General features: G+C 42.8%; 1 protein-coding gene across 2 annotated transcripts; it reads right to left on the bottom strand.

The window, feature by feature from the left end:
• Nucleotides 1–13,337: 13,337 nt before the first annotated feature.
• MEE50 (ARM repeat superfamily protein) lies at nt 13,338–18,490 on the bottom strand. Of its 2 annotated transcripts, XM_087378705.1 has the most exons (4): nt 17,701–18,490; nt 16,830–17,609; nt 16,353–16,397; nt 13,338–13,394 (listed from the first exon to the last, which is right to left on the bottom strand). In XM_087378705.1, the coding sequence occupies exons 1-4, from the start codon at nt 18,461–18,463 to the stop codon at nt 13,375–13,377; spliced, it is 1,608 nt and encodes a 535-aa protein (XP_087234831.1). In that variant the 5' UTR covers nt 18,464–18,490; the 3' UTR covers nt 13,338–13,374. The 2 variants fall into 2 exon arrangements, with proteins under 2 accessions (XP_087234831.1, XP_087234830.1); XM_087378704.1 differs by lacking the exons at nt 13,338–13,394; nt 16,353–16,397 and having other exon boundaries at nt 16,414–17,609.
• Nucleotides 18,491–22,277: the final 3,787 nt, after the last annotated feature.

The raw sequence follows: 22,277 nt of genomic DNA, 5'->3' as shown, positions 1-22,277 counted from the left end.
GGTTTAGGGTTTAGGGTTTAGGGTTTAGTCGTGCTAGTAGGGATTATAAAAATGTACGCATTATACCTTCCACGTGGCACATACCAAAATAGTTGGAGACCAAATCTTGCGTGGATGTACGTCTAGGGTAGCCTAAGAGCCATGTGAAATTTCATCCCCAATAGGGTTTAGGGTTTAGGGTTTAGTCGTGCTAGTAGGGATTATAAAAATGTATGTATTATACCTTCCATGTGGCGCATACCAAATCAGTTGGAGACAAAATCCTGCGTGGATGTACGTCTAGGGTAGGCTAAGAGCCGTGTGAAGTTTCATCCCCAACAGGGTTTAGGGTTTAGGGTTTAGTCGTGCTAGTAGGGATTGTAAAAATGTATGCATTATACCTTCCACATGGCACATACCAAATCAGTTGGAGACCAAATCTTGCGTGGATGTACGTCTAGGGTATCCTAAGAGCCGTGTGGAGTTTCATCCCCAATAGGGTTTATGGTTTAGGGTTTAGGGTTTAGGGTTTAGTCGTGCTAGTAGGGATTGTAAAAATGTACGCATTATACCTTCCACGTGGTGCATACCAAATCAGATGGAGACCAAATCTTGCGTGGATGTACGTCTAGGGTAGCCTAAGAGCCATGTGAAGTTTCATCCCCAACAGGGTTTAGGGTTTAGGGTTTAGGGTTTAGTCGTGCTAGTAGGGATTGTAAAAATGTACGCATTATACATTCCACGTGACGCATACCAAATTAGTTGGAGACCAAATCTTGTGTGGATGTACGTCTAGGGTAGCCTAAGAGCCGTGTGAAGTTTCATCCCCAATAGGGTTTAGGGTTTGGTCGTGCTATAGGGATTTGTAAAAATGTACGCATTATACCTTCCACGTGGCGCATACCAAATCAGTTGGAGACCAAATCTTGCGTGGATATACATCTAGGGTAGCCTAAGAGCCGTGCAAAGTTTAATCCCCAACAGATAAGTCCACGTGCGTATTTCATTAGTACGTGCGCCATTTTTCATACGTAGTCATGCTAGTAGGGATTATAAAAATGTACGCATTATACCTTCCATGTGGCACATACCAAATCAGTTGGAGACCAAATCTTGCGTGGATGTACGTCTAGGGTAGCCTAAGAGCCGTGCAAAGTTTAATCTCCAACAGATAAGTCCACATGCGTATTTTGTTAGTACGTGCACCATTTTTCATACGTAGTCGTGCTAGTAGGGATTGTAAAAATGTACGCATTATACCTTCCATGTGGTGCATACCAAATCAGTTGGAGACCAAATCTTGTGTGGATGTATGTCTAGGGTGGCCTAAGAGCTGTACAAAGTTTCATCCCCAACAGATAAGTCCATCTGCGTATTCATTAGTACATGTGCCATTTTTCATACGTAGTCATGCTAGTAGGGATTGTAAAAATGTACGCATTATACCTTCCACGTGGCGCATACCAAATCAGTTGAAGACCAAATCTTGCGTGGATGTATGTCTAGGGTGGCCTAAGAGCCGTGCAAAGTTTCATCCCCACCAGATAAGTCCATCTGCGTATTTCGTTAGTACATGTGCCATAGCTTTGCTGCAGTCGTGCTAGTAGGGATTGTAAAAATGTACGCATTATACCTTCCACGTGGCACATACTAAATCAGTTGGAGACCAAATCTTGCATGGATGTATGTCTAGGGTGGCCTAAGAGTCATGCAAAGTTTCATCCCCAACAGAAATGTCCACATGCATATTTCGTTAGTACGTGTACCATTTTTCATACGTAGTTGTGCTAGTAGGGACCAAGAGATAAGTCCACATGCATATTTCATTAGTACGTGCGCGAATTTTCTTAGTCACATTTTTAAAATGTCCTAAAGCACAAAACACAATTACAACATTACTACTAATAAATAATTTTTTGTTTTACAAACACAACAAATCCCATTGAGAAGACATCGGACATCATGTATAAAATAGAATCTAATACAATGATGTGTATGAACGTGTATACAACCATCAGAGTGAAATACAAAATATGAGTCCATGAAAATTACAATGGTACGGTCACAACTGATGATTTGTAATGTGCTACTCCTCAGGATCAGCTCTCATGCCAATAGTTGCAAGTATGCTCTCGTGATCCACCACTGCAAGGCGCCATCGTGGAGTGGACGTCACCTTGCGAGTGCAAACACGACTCAAAGTAATCTTGATCGCAACAACAAGATGAGAATATATGTATGCCTCCTGATCCGCCATGCACTCCTGGAACTCAATATAGCGACCACGCCTCTGTATCTGCTGAAAATAGTGGCCACCTACGATCATGCTATGAGCATTGAAGTGCATCCCATGCCCATCCACTATATCCTCATTCAGCACACTCTTCAGCATAGAGCATCGCAACAAGTAATAATCCACACCCTCTTCATTGCCCTCCGAAGCAATAACTGCGAAGATATCACCAATACGCAACATATCTATAATATGGTCATAATCTCTAGAGGAACTGAATCCCGCATCCTGATCATCATGTACCTCCTCCCAAGGGTGGAAGGGAGAAAGCACTCACCGTACCCATGGATCGGCCCATGGTATCATGGAGCACCCTCCCCAATCATCATCAATGCATGCAGAGAAAAAACATGCAAACCGTCGAGAAAAGATCGCGGGGTGAGACTCACCTATGCTCCTGATGGAATGGAAATCAAGAGTGCCAGACACTGAACGACAATCAAAAGGCCTAGACCGATCAAGACTCCCAATGTCCACGCACCAAAAATACCAGCTCACCACCCTATCGTCATGCGACTAAAACGAGGAGATAGCACTAGTGGATAAGTGCTGGCTGCACCACCGCACCACATCATGTGCATCCTTGAAGTGATCAGCACTGTGACGCAATTGGTATCGACGCAAAGCATGCTTCACGCAAGCACTTGCACCATCGTGCTCTCCCTTACCGTGCCCTGTCTCGAAGTAGCTCCATGTGATCGGAATGCCTGTCTCACGGTGCCATCTGTAGAACCAATAAAACTGTCTAGCGGATTTGAACTGACCACCACAGTCGTCTGACCAGATCCAGCACCGCTGCCATGTGACACCATGATCCCTCAAGAAACTATCATGCAAAGTGAAGCAATGCTGCACAAAATGGGCATCATGCGATCGATCATCACCAATGTAGAAGTGATACTCTCGCACAATGATGCGTGAGTCCATGGTGCTATCAATGCCATCCACATGAGCCTGTGCATGATGATAGCTAATGTGCACAAACATAGCAACCTGCAATATGGTATTGAAAAAAAATATGACTATTGGAATAATTCAATATAATGAGGCCATAAAAAAATCAATACTCAATCACACGTCACCTGTTCGGAGAAATAATACTCCGATTGGATCTCATGCTATGGTGCAAAGGTGTAATTCTCTGCAAAGTCCACCACTGAGACAACCACCCCTGTAGGAAATGTCCTCAAACATGCACGGAAATGATGATCCTCCCATTTCGCAGTGTGCGAGTGGTGTATGTAGTGGTACAACTTCCCTCGAAAACTGTTAATGAATACAACACGTGGTGTCTCCTTCCTCACAAGCTACAACCTCCTCGACTGTGCACCACCATCTAATGTCAAGGTATTGTCCAAGTGGATCTTTAAGGGAAAAGTCACAGTCACATGGCACATTGCTTTCATATTGGGGGCCTTGTTGGAATTTATGCCTCTTGGTTGCAAGTACAAGGGGAAGAACTTAGTTTTAGGTTTCTTGAAACTTTTAATAATGACAACCAATGAGACTTCCTTGTTAGGCAGGTAGCAGTGTGCCATGAAATGAAAAGCTGAGCTCTCCTTGAGCCACGTGTCATGATTAATTTTCATTTTAAATCTTTTGGGATGTGATGTTTTGAAAAGGGCATAGAACGTAACTGCTCTTTTCCTTCTATCGTTCAGCATATCTCTATTGCTCTCCATCTTCTTCTTCATCGTTCCCTTCAACTTGCTCTTGTAGTGGAGCTACAAACTGCCTTACCTTTAGTTTAAAAGTGGTGGTGTAATAACTGGTACACAGAACATTCAAGGATGGTAGCTACGATAGGATTTCAAAGCCAGGTTCCACATGCACCTTCCAGGTTTCGAGCCTCATAAAACTTTCGAAAACATTTAAAACATCGATATTAGAGGCCTGAAAATATAACACATCGCAGTGATTCATAGGAATGACAAATCCTACAGGCATTCTGATCTTCTCAGCAATAGAATTTCAATCATTGCAGACCATTTCTCGAGATGAGACAAAACCATCGCACTGCTTCATAGGAATGATGAATCATGTAGGCATTATGATCTTCTCAGCAATAGAATTTCAACCATTGCAGACCATTTTTGGAGATGAGACAAAACCATCTACAACAAGTTCTCGAAAGTTGATGGCAGTTTGGAATGATGACACATCTACTTCAGATAGCGGGTAGGCCATAAAGCATTGTGATTTGTTACCTGATATAATATTTTTCATCTCACGGTACTGCTGCATGTGCCTTAAAACTGTATTTGCACCAAGTTGTGTCTTCTGAAGTTAGGAAGCTCCTTGCCACTTAGGACTTCAGGGTTGCACATGTGCCTTAAAATTTTATAGGTTGTGAGTGGCAAGGAGCTTCTTGGTGCTTAGGGATAGGTCGCTGAGATTAAATATTTGGGTTAATCAGGCAAGGAGGTATTAGAAGTAATGAAATAAATTTTACTATTGCTGTAAAAGTAATTAGAAGCATAAAAGGAAATAAGAGATTTATGTGAATGTTTAAGAAACAAAGGAATATTAAAGGGGTAAATCTAAATATGAGAAAAATAAGAAAAATAAGGGAGATAACAAGGGGGGAAGAAGAAAAGGTATAATTACAATTTTTTAAGAGGGGAATTTTTAAAAAAGGGGGGGTTATAAAAAAGGGGGGTGTTATTAATAAGGGGGAAAGGGGAAAAGGGTTACAAGTAAGGGGGAAATTTCTAAAAACATGGGGGGGTTGGGGTTGGGTATAACGAGTATTTACCGGAGTTTAGAGAAAGGGGGAAATAGACGTGGAATTTAAAAAAGAGGGAAGGAGTTCTTTTTAAAAACCGTATAAAAGGGTGAGAGTGTGAGTAATTAAGGGGCTTAGCACATGGGAAGAAATAGGATGGGAATGGGAAAAGGTGGTCCCAAGTGGTCCCATGCATATTTCTATCCTATTCCCATCCCACCATGGGTTTAGGAGGAAGAGGACACATGGCATCATTTCATGTGTTTAAGAGGTGGGGACCTTGTGGGGACAAGGACACGTGTCATCCTTCCATGTTTTTGAATCCCTAAAAAAGGGGAACCCATTCTGGCTGCCAGGGTCTAGAGGCCATGGTCCAGGATGGGAGAAAAAGTGGCTACTCCCATTCTAAATCCATCCTAGACCACTTGGTGTAGGATGGGAGTAATGACTACAAAAATATTCCCATCCTAAACCCATGCTAGCCCCATCCATGTGCTACGGCCGTAAGGCATGGAGGGGACCTGTCAGCCCATTGAGGGCTTGGAGAGATCTGCTCATATGTCGTGCACGCGCAGATGGTCACTGTCAAGACACTAGCCATCGCAGTCGGGGAGAGCAAGGACTAGAGGGATGGTGCTGTAGTACTGACTAATACCACGTAGGCAGGCTTTAGAGCACACAGGCTGCGAGCATGCGAGTATGGTCAGTCAAGGGACAAAGCCCAGCAAAGCAAAGTGGATAGAGCAGGTACACGAGGAGCAATTAAGGTAAGCCGAAGGTAGCGAATGTAGATAGTGCTAGACGGCCAGAGAGAGAGAGATGGAGGAAAATGCATCAGTGCGAGGCAGTGAGGAAACCGGGGGAGCTAGTTCTCAGCATATGGGGCGGAGCTTAGCGGGGGAGCTAGTTCTCAGCGTATGGGGAAACCGGGGGAGCTAGTTCTTAGCATATGGGGTGGAGCTTAGCGGGTGTGGGTAGGGGAGGAGTAGTGAGTATTGAGCTATGGGTGATGGGAGGGGTTTACTTTATAGGGGAGGATAGGATAGTCGAATACGAGGCACAGAGATTGCGTTTTGAGGAATGAGAAACGATGAGTTAGATAGGGCCACGCAGCAAGGGAAAGTAAAGAGGGGGTTAGAAAGGGCTGCGCATGTGGGGGAACTAGAGGTATTAGTATTTTAAGGGGGATTTTAAATTAGGAAAAAAGGGGGGGGATTTGGGGGGAAATTAGGGAAAATTAGGGGAGGATAGGGAAAGTTAGGGGAAGATAGGGGAGAATAGGGGGAAATTAGGGGAAATAGGGAAAAAAAGGGCAGACTAGGGGAGGTTAGCGGAGTTTTAAAAAAGACGGGGGGAATTTAGAAAAAGTAGGGTAAAATAAGGAAAAATTAGGGGAGAAATAGGGGAAATATAGGTTTATTAGCAGCAATAAGAAAAAATAGGGAGAACGAAGGAAAGGGGAAGTAAAAAAATCGGAAAAAATAGGGGGAAAAAAAGTGGGGAACAGGGGAAAAAAGGGGGAATTAGGAGAAAATAGGGGAGATTGGGGAAGGTACGGAAAATTAGGGAAGATAGGCGAGACTAGGGTAAAATTAGGGGAGATTAGGGGAAATAGGGACAATAGGGGAAGCTAGGAGAGGTTATGGGAAACTAGGAAAAAAAAGGGGGGGGGGGGGGGAGGTTAGGAATAGTTTAGGAGTTTTTTATCTGGGGGGAATTAAATCAAGGAGTGAGTAGAAAAATCAAGGAAATTTTTAAGAAGGGGGGAGTTTTAATTAATAAAAAGGATTTTAGGGAGAATAAATATTAGAAATTTGGGATAAAAATTTAAAAAAGGGGAAAAAAATAATGAAAACAGGGGGAGAATAATGAAAGAGAAAGGACTTAGAGTGTAAATCTAAGGGGAGAGAGGAATTTAGAAAAAAGAAGAAGGAAAAAAGGAAGGGGGGGAGGGTAAGGAAAAAATGTAAAGTAAATGTAAAGGGGAAAATGAATAGGAAAAGTGTGTGTGTGTGTGTGTGTGTGTGTGTGTGTGTGTGTGTGTGTGTGTGTGTGTGTGTGTGTGTGTGTGTGTGTGTGTGTGTGTGTGTGTGTGTGTGGCCCACCCCCAAGCCAGAGGATAAGAGCACATGGTGAGGGGTAAGGCCACCATGTGGAACCTACCCCTCACCTGTAAAGAGATTAATGAGTTTTAATATATCAAACTCTAAACCAGGAAAGGTGTTATTTTTTAAGAAACGCAAGATATTTTTAGTGATCAAGTGCATATTAAATCCATTTTTCTCAAATAGACCAATTAGTCACATTAAATCAATATATGCCCATGACATATGTGAAGCATTGTAAATAAGGGGTAACACTTGTGAGACAAACCTTGTACGCAGTACTCTTGGGTCTAATGCCAGTTGCATGAATAAATGATACATTAGTACAAGGTAGTTTATCTTTTTTCCAAAAGGTATGTGTTTCATAACTCCCAATAAAAGGTCTAGCAAGTGTAATGGAAGTGTTCTAATAAGTGGTGGAATAAGTGTCATAAGTGGATTTGATAGTGATAATCTCCAAAGGCTAAATACAAAGCGGATCATCTAAGTCAAAGGGCAATGTTGTGTGTAAAATAATCCAAGACAAACTTGTTGTTAACAAATATAAGATCATCCATAAACCGTGCTGAGAGATAGAAGGCTTTTAGTTTCTCCATGTCTTTTAGTCTTGATAATTTGAGAATAAATTGTATTTCAAACCAGGCAAGATACAGGTTACACCAAAGTGGAGAACATAAGTATCCCATAGGAATACCTTTAGTTTGCGTGTAAATCTCTCCACCAAGCTTAATGAAACAATTTTCTAGTATAAAGAGGTTGAGATTTATGCAATCTTTGAAGCTGACCATACACTCTTTATATTTCTTTGTCAGTATACAAATTGCTTCCTAGCTTTTTTAAAACCCAAGGTAGCAAGCTTTACTGAGGATTTTAATAAGATTTTGAAGCGATTCAATAAGGCTATACCTACCTTGGTGGGGAATGGCTTCATAGCATGACATGATGTCACAGGTAAATACTAAGAATATACTCACTGGCGAATTAATCAAAAAGTCATACTGGTTGTGGATAATCCAATATGCATTAGTACGAGTGCGAGTAAAGGTCCACAGATCTTTATGAACATTTTCAGCACATTCTTGAATTCCAATATCAAGGGCAATCAACATTTTAGTAATAAGGGCAGTCATATTGGTAAACACACAGTTGTGAGCATTAGTGAGCCATCTAAATGTCTTTTTATGAGCCTTACACATCCCCATGAGATAAGGGAAAGTTACGTCAGATGGTTGCTCTATACCATATGATAATAAATATATTCCAACATTTTTTGCAACATCATTCCGTGACTTGAGAAATTATGAATTCCAGTGAATCAAGTCTTTGCTTGGCAGCAAGCCTCATTAGTTTTTTGCAGATGAAGGTAGGTTAGTTTTTTGCTGATGAAGGTAGGGGTCTGTGAGGATTTATCTAGCCCTGAAATATAAAGGTGTTGCGTAAGATATCCCACTTCATCCATAATATTTTTGTCTAAAAACCATGGCTTTTGGTTGAACCTATGATTCGGGAAGTGTTTTGAATTTTCTTTGGATAATCGCCTTAATGCAATCCATATGTTCTAGTAGGACATTGATGCCCATCCACTAACAAAGCTTGGTCCAAGCCATATTTAGCTCGTTAATAACAGGGTATGGGTTAACAAGCACAAGAGGAATATGGTTAAGGCCTTTTCTCATAAAGTCTTGCAAGGTAGGGTGTCTACAGATCAAGGGGTTAGTAGACAGGACATGGATACCAAGGTTATCAAAGTTTTGAGTGAAGGCACAAAACGTTTTACACGTGGCACAAATGAAAACTAGGGAATCACTAGAAAAGTTGCAAAATATGTCCAGTGGTTTATACGCTAAGTTTCGTAAAAATTTCCATCCAATTCCAATATTAAAGGTAGACCATGACTTTAATTCAATCAGGTGAATAAAAGCTTTTTTCAACATCTACAAATCATTTCATAATGAGAAATTAACTATATGGTACTAGCTCGATCAAGGGCTAGTTGGGAAATAAGAGTGTGTGTTCAAATTTAAAACTCCCATCAATATAGAACCATATGGTTAATCCCATCATTAGGATTAAGTGATTAAAAGCATCTAAAATGGATAAAATAGAAGTTAGACCTTTACATACAAAGATTCGAATGAACTAGTGTTCAACGAGGGGACTATTTCATGCAATATCTCAGATGTGGGATAACAAACCAGTCGATCTTAACCAAATTTGGAATACAAATTTTAAATGCTGAATCTTTCCAGTAATTCGAGATCCGAGGTCAGGGTCAACTTATCTGCCACCATTTAAGAGAAACTAAGTGTTAGAATATCATAGCTTCAAATGGATAAACAGGTAATGCCTGTTTACCCCGGCTTGTTTTCGCTTTTACCAAAGAACCAAAGTACCTTTCATATTCAAAAGTTGTCGGCGACCTGTGTATGAGGTCGGATGTGTGTTAGAGTAGGTATTAGCGTATTTGTGAAGGCTTATCCTTGGGAGGGTAATCCTTGCACGATTTATGTCGCATCATTGTGTCTAGCAACCCTATCTTAGAAAAAGACCAATTACCTTAAATTTTTGAAAAGTACAAGAGCATATAGGCAATTAAGAGAGCATATGGGAATAAAAATTCTAAATTTAAGAGGAGCAAGAGATAAAGTTATTACATTAATAAAGTTCACATAAAGTAAGTGCACTAAGGGGATGTACAAAATTTTAATGAAGAGATATAACTCATTGATTAAGTCCAAAACTAAAGTTTAAGGTACAGTTTGATAAGGCAAGTGTTTCAAAGACTAAAGACCTTTAAGCTTGCAAACCTCTATCTGGAAATCTAGAGGTGAATAGTGTATAAGGAAGTTTTAATAAAGGAAAAGGAAGGGTTTTATGGGCAACGAGACTAGTGGAATTAGGAAGAAAAAATAGCATACATACGTAACAAGCAAGAGAAATTAGGTGGAAGACTTAGATTAAACAACAAAGAAATAAGTAAAAACTGAAAATTGCTCATGCAAATATTACATATATACAAATTAATACCAAGTATAACCTCAAAAAGTGACTGACTACATCTGGAACACCAGAGAATCAGGGGAGTGCACAAGGCTCGGCTAGTCCCAAGTTAATAACTACATACTAGTACAATCATAAGGTGTCCTTTATAACATTAGTTTAAGACTAAGGGTATTTAGGTTTAGATTTGAATCCCTAATCAATGCGTGCCTATATTGACAAATCACCCATTTGCCTGCTTTGCGTGATTCCTTTATTTTGGTGACTTTACTATTTCTTTGTTTGAGCTAGGTAGGAGTGAGCCTCAGATCTCCAAATCTTTGTGCCCTTCAGCTTATGTGTTTGTCTCAGGATCTTTACTCTTGCTACCCTACCTCTGAAGCAGACTTGTGCTTGAGTGCCAATTTGACAGATATTACATAAATCATTCTCGTCCCATTCCACTTGTGGTATTTCCTTCTTAAGGCATATGATTATATCGTCTATGTCTTTCTCTTCATCATCATGAAGGCATCCATCTTTTAAACCCCCAATGCATAAGATCATTCTATTATATTATCCTAGATTCTTGCTCTTTCACTTCCTTGTAAAGATCAACGTTGTTGACTTTGCTATTCACATCAGCGCTACTGTTTTGTATTGCCTCATGGATTACTTCTTTCTGTCCATTACTCTCCATATCATTAACTCTCCTTTCTAGAGCTACAAGCCGAAGTTTGAGCTCTCAAACTTCAAGCTCTAGATAATAGATGCACTCCTGTGGATTTGAAATAGTCTTCATGTGGTCATATGCCTTTGCGCTAGGAGTTGGCGCAAAAGAGACAACAATTGAGTAAGAGATTTTGCTAGCCAAGGTCGAGGTAGCAGTTGCTGGCAGGCTCCATGCTAGCTTGCATAAAACTACCTGCCCCAATGCTGGTCCTAACGTCCAGGTTGTGTCAAGGGTTTATCCCAATTTGGGGTCAATTGGTTGAGAGAGAGAGGGAAAGAGAGAGAGAGAGAGAGAGAGAGACCAAGTTCTCTTTTTTGTGTCCTTTTTAAAGATGCAAGATCATATCCCTAAGCCTTGACACTACCATAGTTGTGGCTATAGGAAGCCACTATGGACGTGTATAGAGCCCACGATTCCATTCATAAGCAAGTGCAATACACTTCGTACATTCCCATCACTATGCATGGAAGTCCTATGCCTCTGCTTAGTACCATCCCTAGGAGTCCATAAAATCAAAGCTAGTTTCACAATTGCAATCCCTTTTCCCATTCTAAACCATCGTTCTTTCCCCCGATCCTTAGTTGGATGGTGCCTTTGATCCACAAGCTTTGAAGGCTATTATAATTGTGGTTGGTATAGATGTTGGGGTGAGGAGGGATACCTAGGGGGAGATATGGGGGTGAACAGCCCATGACAAGGGAAGGAGAAGCAATGAAGTTGAAGAAGGTGAGAGGGAGGAAGCCATCAATCCCATGAAGGGAAATGAAATTTTATCAAGAATTTGAAGGTGGAAAGAGATGAAGTTGGGGGAGATCTGTGATGGTTGGAGTCAAGGTTTGATCAATACCATAGCCACAATTTCTCCTCTTCTTTTGTTGCTGCTACTTCTTCTTCTTCTTATGAAAGATAAATGGATGCCTCCCAAGATACATATGCCCTCAAGTAAGATGGATCGAGTATGTATTGGTAAGAGTCTTATTCATCTTATGCTTATGTTCCTTTAAGAACCACATAAAATAATCCAAGAGAAGTGAATCTTTCAAGCCATTTATGTGGATGATAGTAGTTAACACATCGCTTAAAATTAAGCTCCACAGTTGAATGGAAAATATTAAACACAATACTCTAAATTTTAGAGTTGCGCTTGCAATTTGTTTAGCAATGCTAAGGGGCCATTTCCTATTGATGGTAGCAAACAAGACAATGCTTAGAGTTATGCTCAACAATTGTATGGCAATGCTAACTACAAACTGTAAACATTTCAAATTTCATCTAATGACTTTACTTTTGAAGACTAGAATAGTGTAATCCTTTACTCCAAATGTTAGACTTGTGCCTGGCAATTGAATGCAAGAAGTTAGACGATGACGGTTTGCATTTTTGGGCCCTCAATATTGCCAAAAATGGTCACAGACCCCCTCATGCTGACATCGGGTGGTAGGGGTCCAAAAATGGTTGTAAACACCCCAACCCTGCATGTAGTATTCCATCTATGACTTGTTGCTTAAGCCTTGATGCATAAATTGCAATTTGTAATATTCTGAATTTTGTATTTTCAGCAATGAGAAATCACTCGAGTTAACTTTTCAGCAAAAATCACCTCCAGAAGCTTGCATTTATAGGTGGATCTTGATACAGTGGACATAGACAAGGCCCCCACTATAACCGACATTCCACAGGAGGAGCTGGACATCTATGCCTAGTTGTACGAGGAGATATTGCAGCATGGCCCGCACACAAGAGCATGCAGCAGGCTACAGCCTGGGGCTGCAACTTCAGAAGGGGGGGTTGCAGGGAGTGGGGCTGCAGCACCTAGTGCTTATGATGAGGATGGTTCCAGCGAAAAGCGAGGCTTCATTGGGAGGCTGTTGCTGAAATTGCTACTAACACCTGAGGCATCATCGAGTCCAGACCTAGAATCCACACTTAGTGCTACATAGACTGTAGACAATGGGCATAGATTTACATCATAGAATGTAGATGTAGCTTAGGTGTAGCCTCTAGAGTCTAGTGAGTAGCAAGTTGAAACTCTGAAGCTTGAACTTGGTATCAAATTTCAATAACTATTGTGGTCGTTTTATCAATGCTTGAATTTGGTATTTAAAACAAAATGGTTGTACAGTGCCTACATCTATTCCATACACTATAGATATGGTTCTGGAACGAGGTAAGTATGCTTGGGTCATGTATACTACGTCATGTGTCACCTCCTCATTCATTCAGAAAGTCGGACATATTTTGGGAATAGGCCCCAAGTAGCAATGTCAGCAACAGCCTCCTTGTCCTCCGATGAAGCCTCGCTTTTCGCTGAAACCATCCCCATCACTGGCCCTAGGAGCTGCTGCCCCGCTCCCTCCAACCCCACCTTCTGAAGTTGCAGCCCCAGGCTGTACCCTGCTGCGTGCTCTTGTGTGCGGGCCATGCTGCAATATCTCCTCGCATAGATGTCCAGCTCCTCCTGTGGAATGTCAGGTATAGTGGGGGCCTTGTCTATATCCACCGTATCAGTATTCACCTATAAATGCAAGCTTCTGGAGGTGATTTTTGCTGAAAAGTTAACTCAAGGCTGATTTCCCATTGCTGAAAATACAGCATTCAGAATATTACAAATTGCAATTTATTCATTAAGGTTTAAGCAACTAATCATAGATGATAGTACATACTACATGCCTATCTATTCCATACACTATAGATATGGTTCTGGAACGAGGTAAGTATGCTTGGGTCATGCATGCTGTGTCATGTGTCACTTCCTCATTCATTCTGAAAGTCGGACATATTTTGGGAATAGGCCCTAAAATGGTTGCAAGGGCCAGCCCACAGAATTGACCTATTCCAAAGCCTATGCATAATGCCAGCCACATATGCTGGCTTGCATAGCAGCCCAGATGGTTCCCTTCTGCCAACTCTAAGTGCTTACAAGGGCGGGCTTACTCCCTCCCACTCCCTTCTACTCCCTCTCCTTCCACTCCTTCCACTCGGCCCCCTCTCCTTCCACTCCCTCCCTCTCCTTCTACTCCCTTGAACCCCTCTCCTTCTCCACTCAGCCCCCTCCCCTTCCACTCCCTTCTCCACCCGCTTCCACTCAGCCACTTAGCCCCCTCTCCTTCCACTCCCTTCAGCCCCCTTCTCTCATTGCTCACTACTCGGTGCTCAGCCCTCTCCAAGCCTCCACCAACAGCCCCCCCATTCCCCCCTCTCCACACTCGCTCCCTCTTCTCTCGAGCCTACTCAATGACTACTCCAAGAGGCATTGACACGGACCAGAAATCCAGGTGGTGGAAGGAAGTGGATCCCGTGTCCAAGTACGCCAATTCGAAAGGAGAAGGAGCATGCAAGTGGCTTTGCCGCTTTTGTCTTACACTCCCCCTCATGTGAGGCACTGCGCACCACGATCTTGGTGACGGAGAAGACGGCCATAGAGCATGCTTCGGCTCCCATCAAAGACATATGGCTGAGATTCAATGTCACATTGATGGGAGATGGATGGAGTGACACTAGGAGCCGCTCTATTCAGGGCATCATTACACACTCCAGAGGGGCTAGCTTTTTCATTAAAGCTATTGATAATTCAGAGGCGGGAAAGTCAACCGAGAGGTTGGTTAGCATTTGGATGGAGGCCATCGAGTATGTGGGGGCACAACATGTCATCCAGCTTGTTTCAGATGGTGAGAACGCCAACAGGGCAGCGGGGAGGATCCTTGAAGCGAAGTACCCTCATCTTACCTTCACTCCTTACATGGCACATGGGCCGAATAATCTCCTGAAGGATATTGGTAAGTTGGATTGGGTGGATCCTGTCTTTGATATGAGTAATCATGTTGTGTCTTTCATCACTCGCCACCACTACATCTTGGCTGTTTTTTGCAAGATATATCCCCAAACAAGAATCTCCTAAAGTATTCTGAGACACGCTTTGCATATAATTTCATCATGTTGAGGTGTCTTTTTAAGCTGAAAACTCAATTGAGACAGCTTGTTGTTTCGAGTGAGAGGGATGCATGGTGTGAGCGTAGCACTGCAAGGACTCAAAGATGCAAGACCATTGTCTTGGATGACATATTTTGGTATGATGTTCAGCTCTTGCTTCGGGTTTCAAAGCCTATTATTTTGATGTTGAGGCTTATTGATGGGGATAGTCCTTGCATTGGGAAGGTGTATGAGGTTGGATAGGATGACATATATATACATATATATAATCATCCTATTCAGAATATTGATGACTTATATGCTTGGAGGAAGAAGGAGATTATGGCACTTGCAACCTCTTGACGGATCCAAAATTTCAAGGGAAGGGGCAAGAAGCAAATAAGGAGGTGGTGCAAGGATGGAAGAAAATGTTGAGACGACTTGTCCCAAGATGATAGGAGAAAGCTGCGGGAGGAGCTGTCATTTTATAGGCAAGGAAAAGGGTTATTTGGATTGGAGGATGCACAAGCAGACAGGTTCAAGATTTCCTCTGTTCATAGATGGGAGGACTATGGGATAGATACTCCATAGTTGCAAGGTATGGCCATTCGTATACTCAACCAGGGGGCTACCTCTTCGCCCGTTGAGCGGTTGAGGAGTAATTTTGGGAACATTGCAACAAAAAAGAGGAACAGGCTTGGGCTTCAAAAGGCAAATGATATTGTATTTGTTAATGCAAACTTGCATTTGCTTAACAAGTTCAGAGCAGATTGCACTTCTAAACCGTTTCTTGGATTTCGACCATATGAGAACTCCAACAATGATGCAGAGGGTGCTCATGAGGCTGAGCTTGAGGATGAGCATGAGGATGATGACCCACAGGTCAAGGTTGATGATCAAGCTCATTAGGATGAGGTAGAGTCCTCTGTTCCTATAGACCATCACGCAACAAGCCTGACTCTATTTTTCTATATACCATGTACTTGGCTCGAGAGTCTCGAGTCCTTTTTTGTATTTACTATTTGGTATTGAGGCCTTTTGTTATGACCTCCTTTTGTTGTATTTTGCATAATATATGCTCGAGCTTCTATGATCTGCAATTCTATGACTTAAAGTTTTAAACTTTAAACTTTATGCACATTGCAATTTGCATTGATGTATATTTCAGTTTTCTAAGGATTTTGTGTCTTTAAAAGTCCAAAGATCAAATAGAAAGCTTAAAGCTACTACATCTGGTTTTTCTTAGCATATTTTGGTATCTTTCAATTTGATGATGTGGCGTTTCGGTTCCCATTCCCCTGTTCCAAAACATTCCCGTTCTGACCCACCCACGTTCCCGAAACGTTCCCGTTCCCTGGTAACTATGCTCACAATAGGGGCATGAGCCACAACTATGTTAGAAGAAGCAGCAGATGCATGCACCCAATATAGAGTTACTTGACCCCAGAACTAGGTCTCTACATCCCTCCTGAATCGATGTTGCCCACAAAATTTGCAAATTATGGCTGAGTGTTTCTTCTCTTTATTTTATTGGCTTGGGAATGCAAAGTGCACGTTATTTCAGATTCAAACTATCAAAAAGCATACCGTAAATTTCAGGAGTACCGGAAAGTGAAAGATAGTACTTACAAAGGGACGAAACTGTCACACACACAGTGCCCGAAAGGGAAGAACCTGTGACACGCACAATACCCAAAAGAATCATAAGACAAAGGACCGAACAAGCTTACTACAAAGGTTACTACAAAGGGAAGAACCTGTGACATACACAATACCCAAAAGAACCAACAGACAAGATCCAACAAGATTTCCCAAGGCGTTGCCTAATATTACACAATTTGCATTAACGATGTTCGTCCAGTGCCAAATGTGCCTAAGATGATGCATTAACAAGCTTTGGTCGTCCTATAGCCGGATCCATCTCCACCTTCATTCCCATCTGAGCTAGCTCTACAGGGGTGAATGAGCCTTTCAACTGCATTTCGGAGATTTCCTTGATGTTTTCCTTATTACCATCTAAAAGATTCCTGATCGCCCACAAACCCCACTCTCTCAAGAAAGGGTTCTTCTCATCAACAACACACTGCTGCAAAATAAGGATCAGACCTTCGAGCCTCCGAACCTCATCTTGAACGGCTTGATTCTTATATGATGCGTTCCCAATAATTGCAACTAGGTCCCTGCGATATCCTTTGTAGGGCAGTCTTGCTGTTTTGACCTGTGAATATTCCTCTTCCATAGTAGACATATCAAGGCCAGAATTCTGTAGGTGCATCCCATTCACTCGATCTCCGGAGCAAGATTCAGCCCCGTGTCCTGCAAACATATCTAGTTTACCATCTTTTGTAATGGCTCTACTAACAAGCTCCGGAGGCCCAAGTTCTTGCAGAAGCTCTATGCACAGCTTAATGATGCCATGAGACAAAAGTAGAGCTAGAACTGACGATCTTCCCGGTTCTCCATCACATTCATATTCAGAAAGGATTTTGATTATCTCAAGAGCATAACCCAAAACATCGAAAGCTGGAACTCCGCATGGCCTCATCACGCACAAACTTTCAGGATTAGAAGGTTTTGACGCAGCCCTTATTACTTCTGCAAGAAATCCTATTGACTCTGACGGCATTGGCAGTTTGCTCTCTTCTCGCTGCTCGAAACCAGACCCTGTACTTTGAGCTTTCTCACAAAGAAGGAAGCACAGCATGTCCAAAAGATACGTTTGCTCTCGGCAAAACATGGCATCTGCTCCCTTGGCAGGGCGCTCCTCAAAAGCAAAAATTGACGTGTCTCCTAGGTTTGTAAATAAAAGACGTAATAGAGGTTCTCTGAGACATAGCTCCGAGACGAGGAGGTACAACCAGTCATTGGCGCTGCTGCTTGAAACACCTGATGCAACAAACTTATCAAAACAATGACAACCCATCTTTTGCGGCTTCTTGAGCTCATCTTCCAAAATTCGTGGGATGAATAGACTTACCCGCAGGTACCGATGCTCTCAAGCAAGCAGCGAGAAGCACGGCTCCTTCTCCACGGCACAAATCCGTCAATCGATGCCTATTGCCGTGACTGCAAGTGTAAAGAACCATGCAAAGGGGCTCCATTATCTTATGTTCGCCTGTCAAAGCAAGACCTCTGAATATGTTGGGAACGAAAGTCGACCAAATAGCCGCCTTTTGAGCTTCACCTCCTCCAGAAACATTCCCCAGAAGCTGCAGAGCGATCTGGAAGACATCGACGATGCAGGAGCGCATAGGATTCGAATCATCCCCATCTTCATTTTGTGGAAAGTGATTCGGATCATCGTCCCTGGAGACTCGATGAAAACTTTCTGACGGCAGGGGAAGAGAAAGGCATGCCGATAGATTGTGAAACTGGGGCGCGAGGATGGGAAAGAGGTGAGAGGTGAGAGAAGCAACCAATGGGAGGCCACGGAGGTCGAGGAAAGCTTGTTGGCAAGAGGGTTCGGAGGCGCAAAGGTTTCGGAGGAGCTTGAGGAGGAGAGGGAGGGGGGGGAGGGGGAGAGAGGGGAGGAGGGGAAGGAGGAGGGGGAGGGGATGGAGGGAAGCGAGGAGGTGACGGTGAGGTTGGGAGCGAGAGAGATGGATGAGGCCATGGAAGCTTGTATGAAGCTTTTGCTGTTGAGAGGAGGAGGGGAAAGAAGAAGATGATGATGAGATTTCAAGATAGTATACAAGCTCTTTGAGAAGCCCTTCAAGGTTTTGTTCCTCCTCCTCCTCCATACCCTACTCCTCCTTGAGCACGCTTATTCGTTACTCGGGTTTTATTCTATCAGCCCTACACCATTTTAAGGAGCATCTATCACGCAAGAAGGTGTCTCAAGCATTACGCCATTTAAGCTTTCATCAAGGTGCTCTTGTTACTTGGCCAGCACTAGAACGTTTTTTCAAATTCTGAAATCCTGTGCTTCCACATGGCACAATATACACCCTTAGATTTAAATTCTGAAAGCCCAAAAGCTTTGCTTTGAAAGCTTTTGAAAAGCCATCTGCGTAAAAAGCCAAGCTTTGAAAGCCAAGTAAAAAGCCAACTGCACCTATAGGTGAAACATACATAAATACGAGTATCTCTGCCAGCCCAAGTGTTCCTGTACCAAGGAGGCACGAGTAGATCATCGACACCAAGTAGAACCACTCCGTGTCCGTCACATCGGCTTCCAGATCCAGTCCTGCCGTTGTGGAGTCATCCCCGCCAACTAGAGATTGAAGCTCTCGCAGAATTCTCCTCCGCTGCTGATCCACTTCGCTCGCTGCCATCTGCCTTGCACGATCGCTTTGCTCGACCGGCCGACGCTTGCTAATAAGGTGGTCCTTTGCTTTACTTCCTGTGAGTTTCGAGCTTTGTTTGTTGTGTGAAAGCTTTCCGTCGCCATAGCCATATAGCCGCCGAGCTCGCTCAACAACATAGCCCCACGAGCTCTAGCCTCACCTTCACCATGGCTCCCCCTGTCATCGACGCTTCCGTCATCCAATCAATCCATGCTTTCCTCCTCCTCCCTCTCCATCGAAGCCCTCCTCGCCGCCCTTGTTCCCCCCACCAAGTCCCTCACTCACCCCCCATCTTGTGCTTCTTTGTTGGCATCAGTGGGGCCGCATCTTCCTCAGCGTCAACCTGGAATGTCAACCTGGAATTCGTTAGTTTCACAAGAAAACGTTGAGGAAAATGCAGATCCTCCTGTTGTTTCTGCCATGAAGTCTTATGAAGATTGCGAAGCTGAGTACGGAGATGTCATCCGATCGGTTTTGGAAATTGCCAAACGTCTTTCCAAGAACATGTGTTTGGGCTCTTTTCCTGGTCGGCTAGATAATAGTCCAAGTTAAGCAATTCCTCATCATGAAGGCGGCCCAGCATGGGGAGCACGAGCTCCGATTGATCGCAGGTCAGCGATCTCTGCAATTGAGTGATTCGGTGCATGCGACAGTGTAAATTCAAATGGCAAAGATGCCCATGATGTTGGGTTGCGAACTTCGGTTCAGAAAAACCTCTCCAATTGTCTCTCCCCTTCTAGATCGTTCCTCGCTTCCCACCTCCTCCGTTCATAGACCCTTTTCTCGTGGATTCTTCCTCGCGTTCCTGAGAATCATTCTTCCTATCACTGCTCTTGATTTTGGGTTTTCGTGGCTCCCTTCGCTCAGAGATCCCTCTCAGACTTGCATTCAGCGCGATCGGGTGAACTCATCCACAATGATGTCTTGTAGAGCCTCCTACGTGCTTGATCGCCCATAGATCACGTAGAAAGAACTTCAATCTACAAATTTCTATCCTTGAAGTAGCAAACCAATCTCATGCCCTCGCTCCACAAGAGCATCCATTGAAATGCTGACAGACATCCGCTCCAAACCACATGCTTGGATGCAATTGTTGGTCTCAATCCATTCTAATATATTTTCGATCATCACGATAGAAGTCTATGACATGAAGGTAGCTCTACATGTTTGAGAATTCAGGTAGCTCCGTGGAATGCGAAGAGCTGCCGGTTCATCTGTGTGCATTTGCCGTGTCATCATCAAGAGCTCGCTGCGTCATCATCAGGAGCTCGTTGTGGTTTTGAGAAGAATGTCATGCGAGATGGAAGAATTCTTTACGAGTTCCAGGTCTAATTAAAAACCAAGCTCTTAGTACTTGATCTAATACGTATACTCCTGTATGTGGAATTGCACTTTTGACCCGGAATGGCCAAGTCTTTAGTTAGCGATTCCTATATGGAATTGGTGGCTTACAATATGAGCCTTCCACCTTTGCAGGCAGGCCTAGTTGCATTTGTGGCAAGAGATGGAGGAAGCTATGAGGTCAGTGAGTCGAGATGCCATTTTCATGATGGTAAGCCACATATATTTCTTGATACGCTTGATACCTTGGACACAATATATATTAGCCGTCTGAAAGTAAGAAATTTCGACGGAATGACAGAGGGTTCTACATGGCTTTGACAATGAAGAATTATGCAATGTCCAAAAAACATTATGCAATTTGCAAAATACACGATGCAAGATTCCAAGGAACGCACATACATTATGCAATTTGCAAAATACATGATGCAAGATCCCAAGGAACGGCACATTCCTTGGTCTTATAATTTTTGGAGAGAAACTGTGCCAACTCTCCCCCCACATGAGCGTGTAGTTACACGAACATGTGGTTATATATCATGTGAAATTTGTGCCCAAATGATCATGTTTTCACATGATTATATGGTTATATACATGCCAACTTTCTATGCACATGCCAACTCTCTATCCACATCAATGTGTGGTTATATACAAGACGTGAACAATGCTATCTAATTATACATAACAATAAAACAAAGATTTGTTACGCAAATAAGAAAGCATTTTCAATTGTGCTTCATTTCCAATATACCTTCATGCCATATCTTTTTACATTTTCAATGTATTCGAACATAACTCATCACCCTCACTTTCATAATCTAACACATGCCGCGTAGTGACGGACGGAACCTTGGAGCCGCGCAGTCCAGCCAAGAACCAAGGTTGGCATATAAGGCCATAAGGCCCCAAAAAAACGCTATAGCCAATTGGTGCATAATAGGTACTAAGTTGCGATAGTTTTTTGAGTGGGAGGAAGAGGGTCACGTGTTGGAATCCGGGAGAGTTCCCTCTGGTTAGAAGCACAATGTGCTTGTAATTGCAGCGCTACCACAGGTCAAAGCAACAAGGTTGCGTTGGCTTGCCACAATCTTGTAGGTTGGGATGTGAACCCCCTTTTACAACTCAGAATTTCCAATCAATAGTGCATATAGGTCGATAGACAAAAGTACTAAAACGTTGATGAGAAATTTTGACATTCTCTAGCTCGCTAGAAGCTCACAGCATTGACAAATAATTACTAAAGGAACTGAGCCTCCGAGAGATAGATATCAGCACACGGACGATGTATGACGTTGGATTGTGTATAGCCTTTGTGCTAGAATTTATCATCTTTAGGAAATTGCACATATGCTAACCAACATATCCAAACATGCAAAACACGAGGAATGCATATTGACTAATCATATTTGTTTTTCAGATTCCAACATTCCAGCAAAGAAATAGGCGACTTCTTGTCGAGATGTGGACGTCACAAAGGACACTCCACGTAAGTAGAATGTACGGTCATTTCAATTCTGAAATGTTTCTGCACCGTCTGTTGCTCTGGTCCGCATTAATGCGCTACACCTCCAACACTGGAGGTGACTATTCGAAACGGGGGGATGGCACGTTCCCCTATGATACATAATTTTTGGAGAGACATGTGCCAGCTCTCCACCATACATTACGTATGGTTTTTTTTTTTTTCTCCTCATCTTGAGCACGCACACTTCTTCGCACATTCTGTTTCCGCAAGGGAACATTACATTTGCTTGGTTCGACCAACATACTAATCATCTCTGCAACACTTCTGTTTTCGAGATGTTTGCAGCCTCCAAACGAGTGTCTTCTCCTAAAGGTACGCACAACAAAATGTATTTGCTTGATTCAAGTTATTTTATCAATTCTTTCACCTTCTAAAGATAGATGTTCAGTCCATTTTGGTTTT

The sequence above is a fragment of the Dipteris shenzhenensis genome, chromosome 8, assembly GCF_047967505.1.
Source record: "Dipteris shenzhenensis isolate YYH24624 ecotype China chromosome 8, Dip_SZ_1.0, whole genome shotgun sequence".
Lineage (NCBI taxonomy): Eukaryota > Viridiplantae > Streptophyta > Polypodiopsida > Gleicheniales > Dipteridaceae > Dipteris > Dipteris shenzhenensis.
The sequence above is the reverse complement of the archived record's forward strand: the minus strand, read 5'-3'. Positions and strand labels throughout refer to the sequence as shown.

Excerpts from the sequence above, each read along its gene's own strand:
- MEE50 (XM_087378704.1), bottom strand. The coding sequence starts at position 18,463 with ATGGAGGAGGAGGAGGAACAAAACCTTGAAGGGCTTCTCAAAGAGCTT. Across the intron at positions 17,610-17,700 it reads GAGAGCATCGGTACCTGCGG|GTGTTTCAAGCAGCAGCGCC; the intron begins GTAAGTCTATTC and ends TTGTTGCATCAG.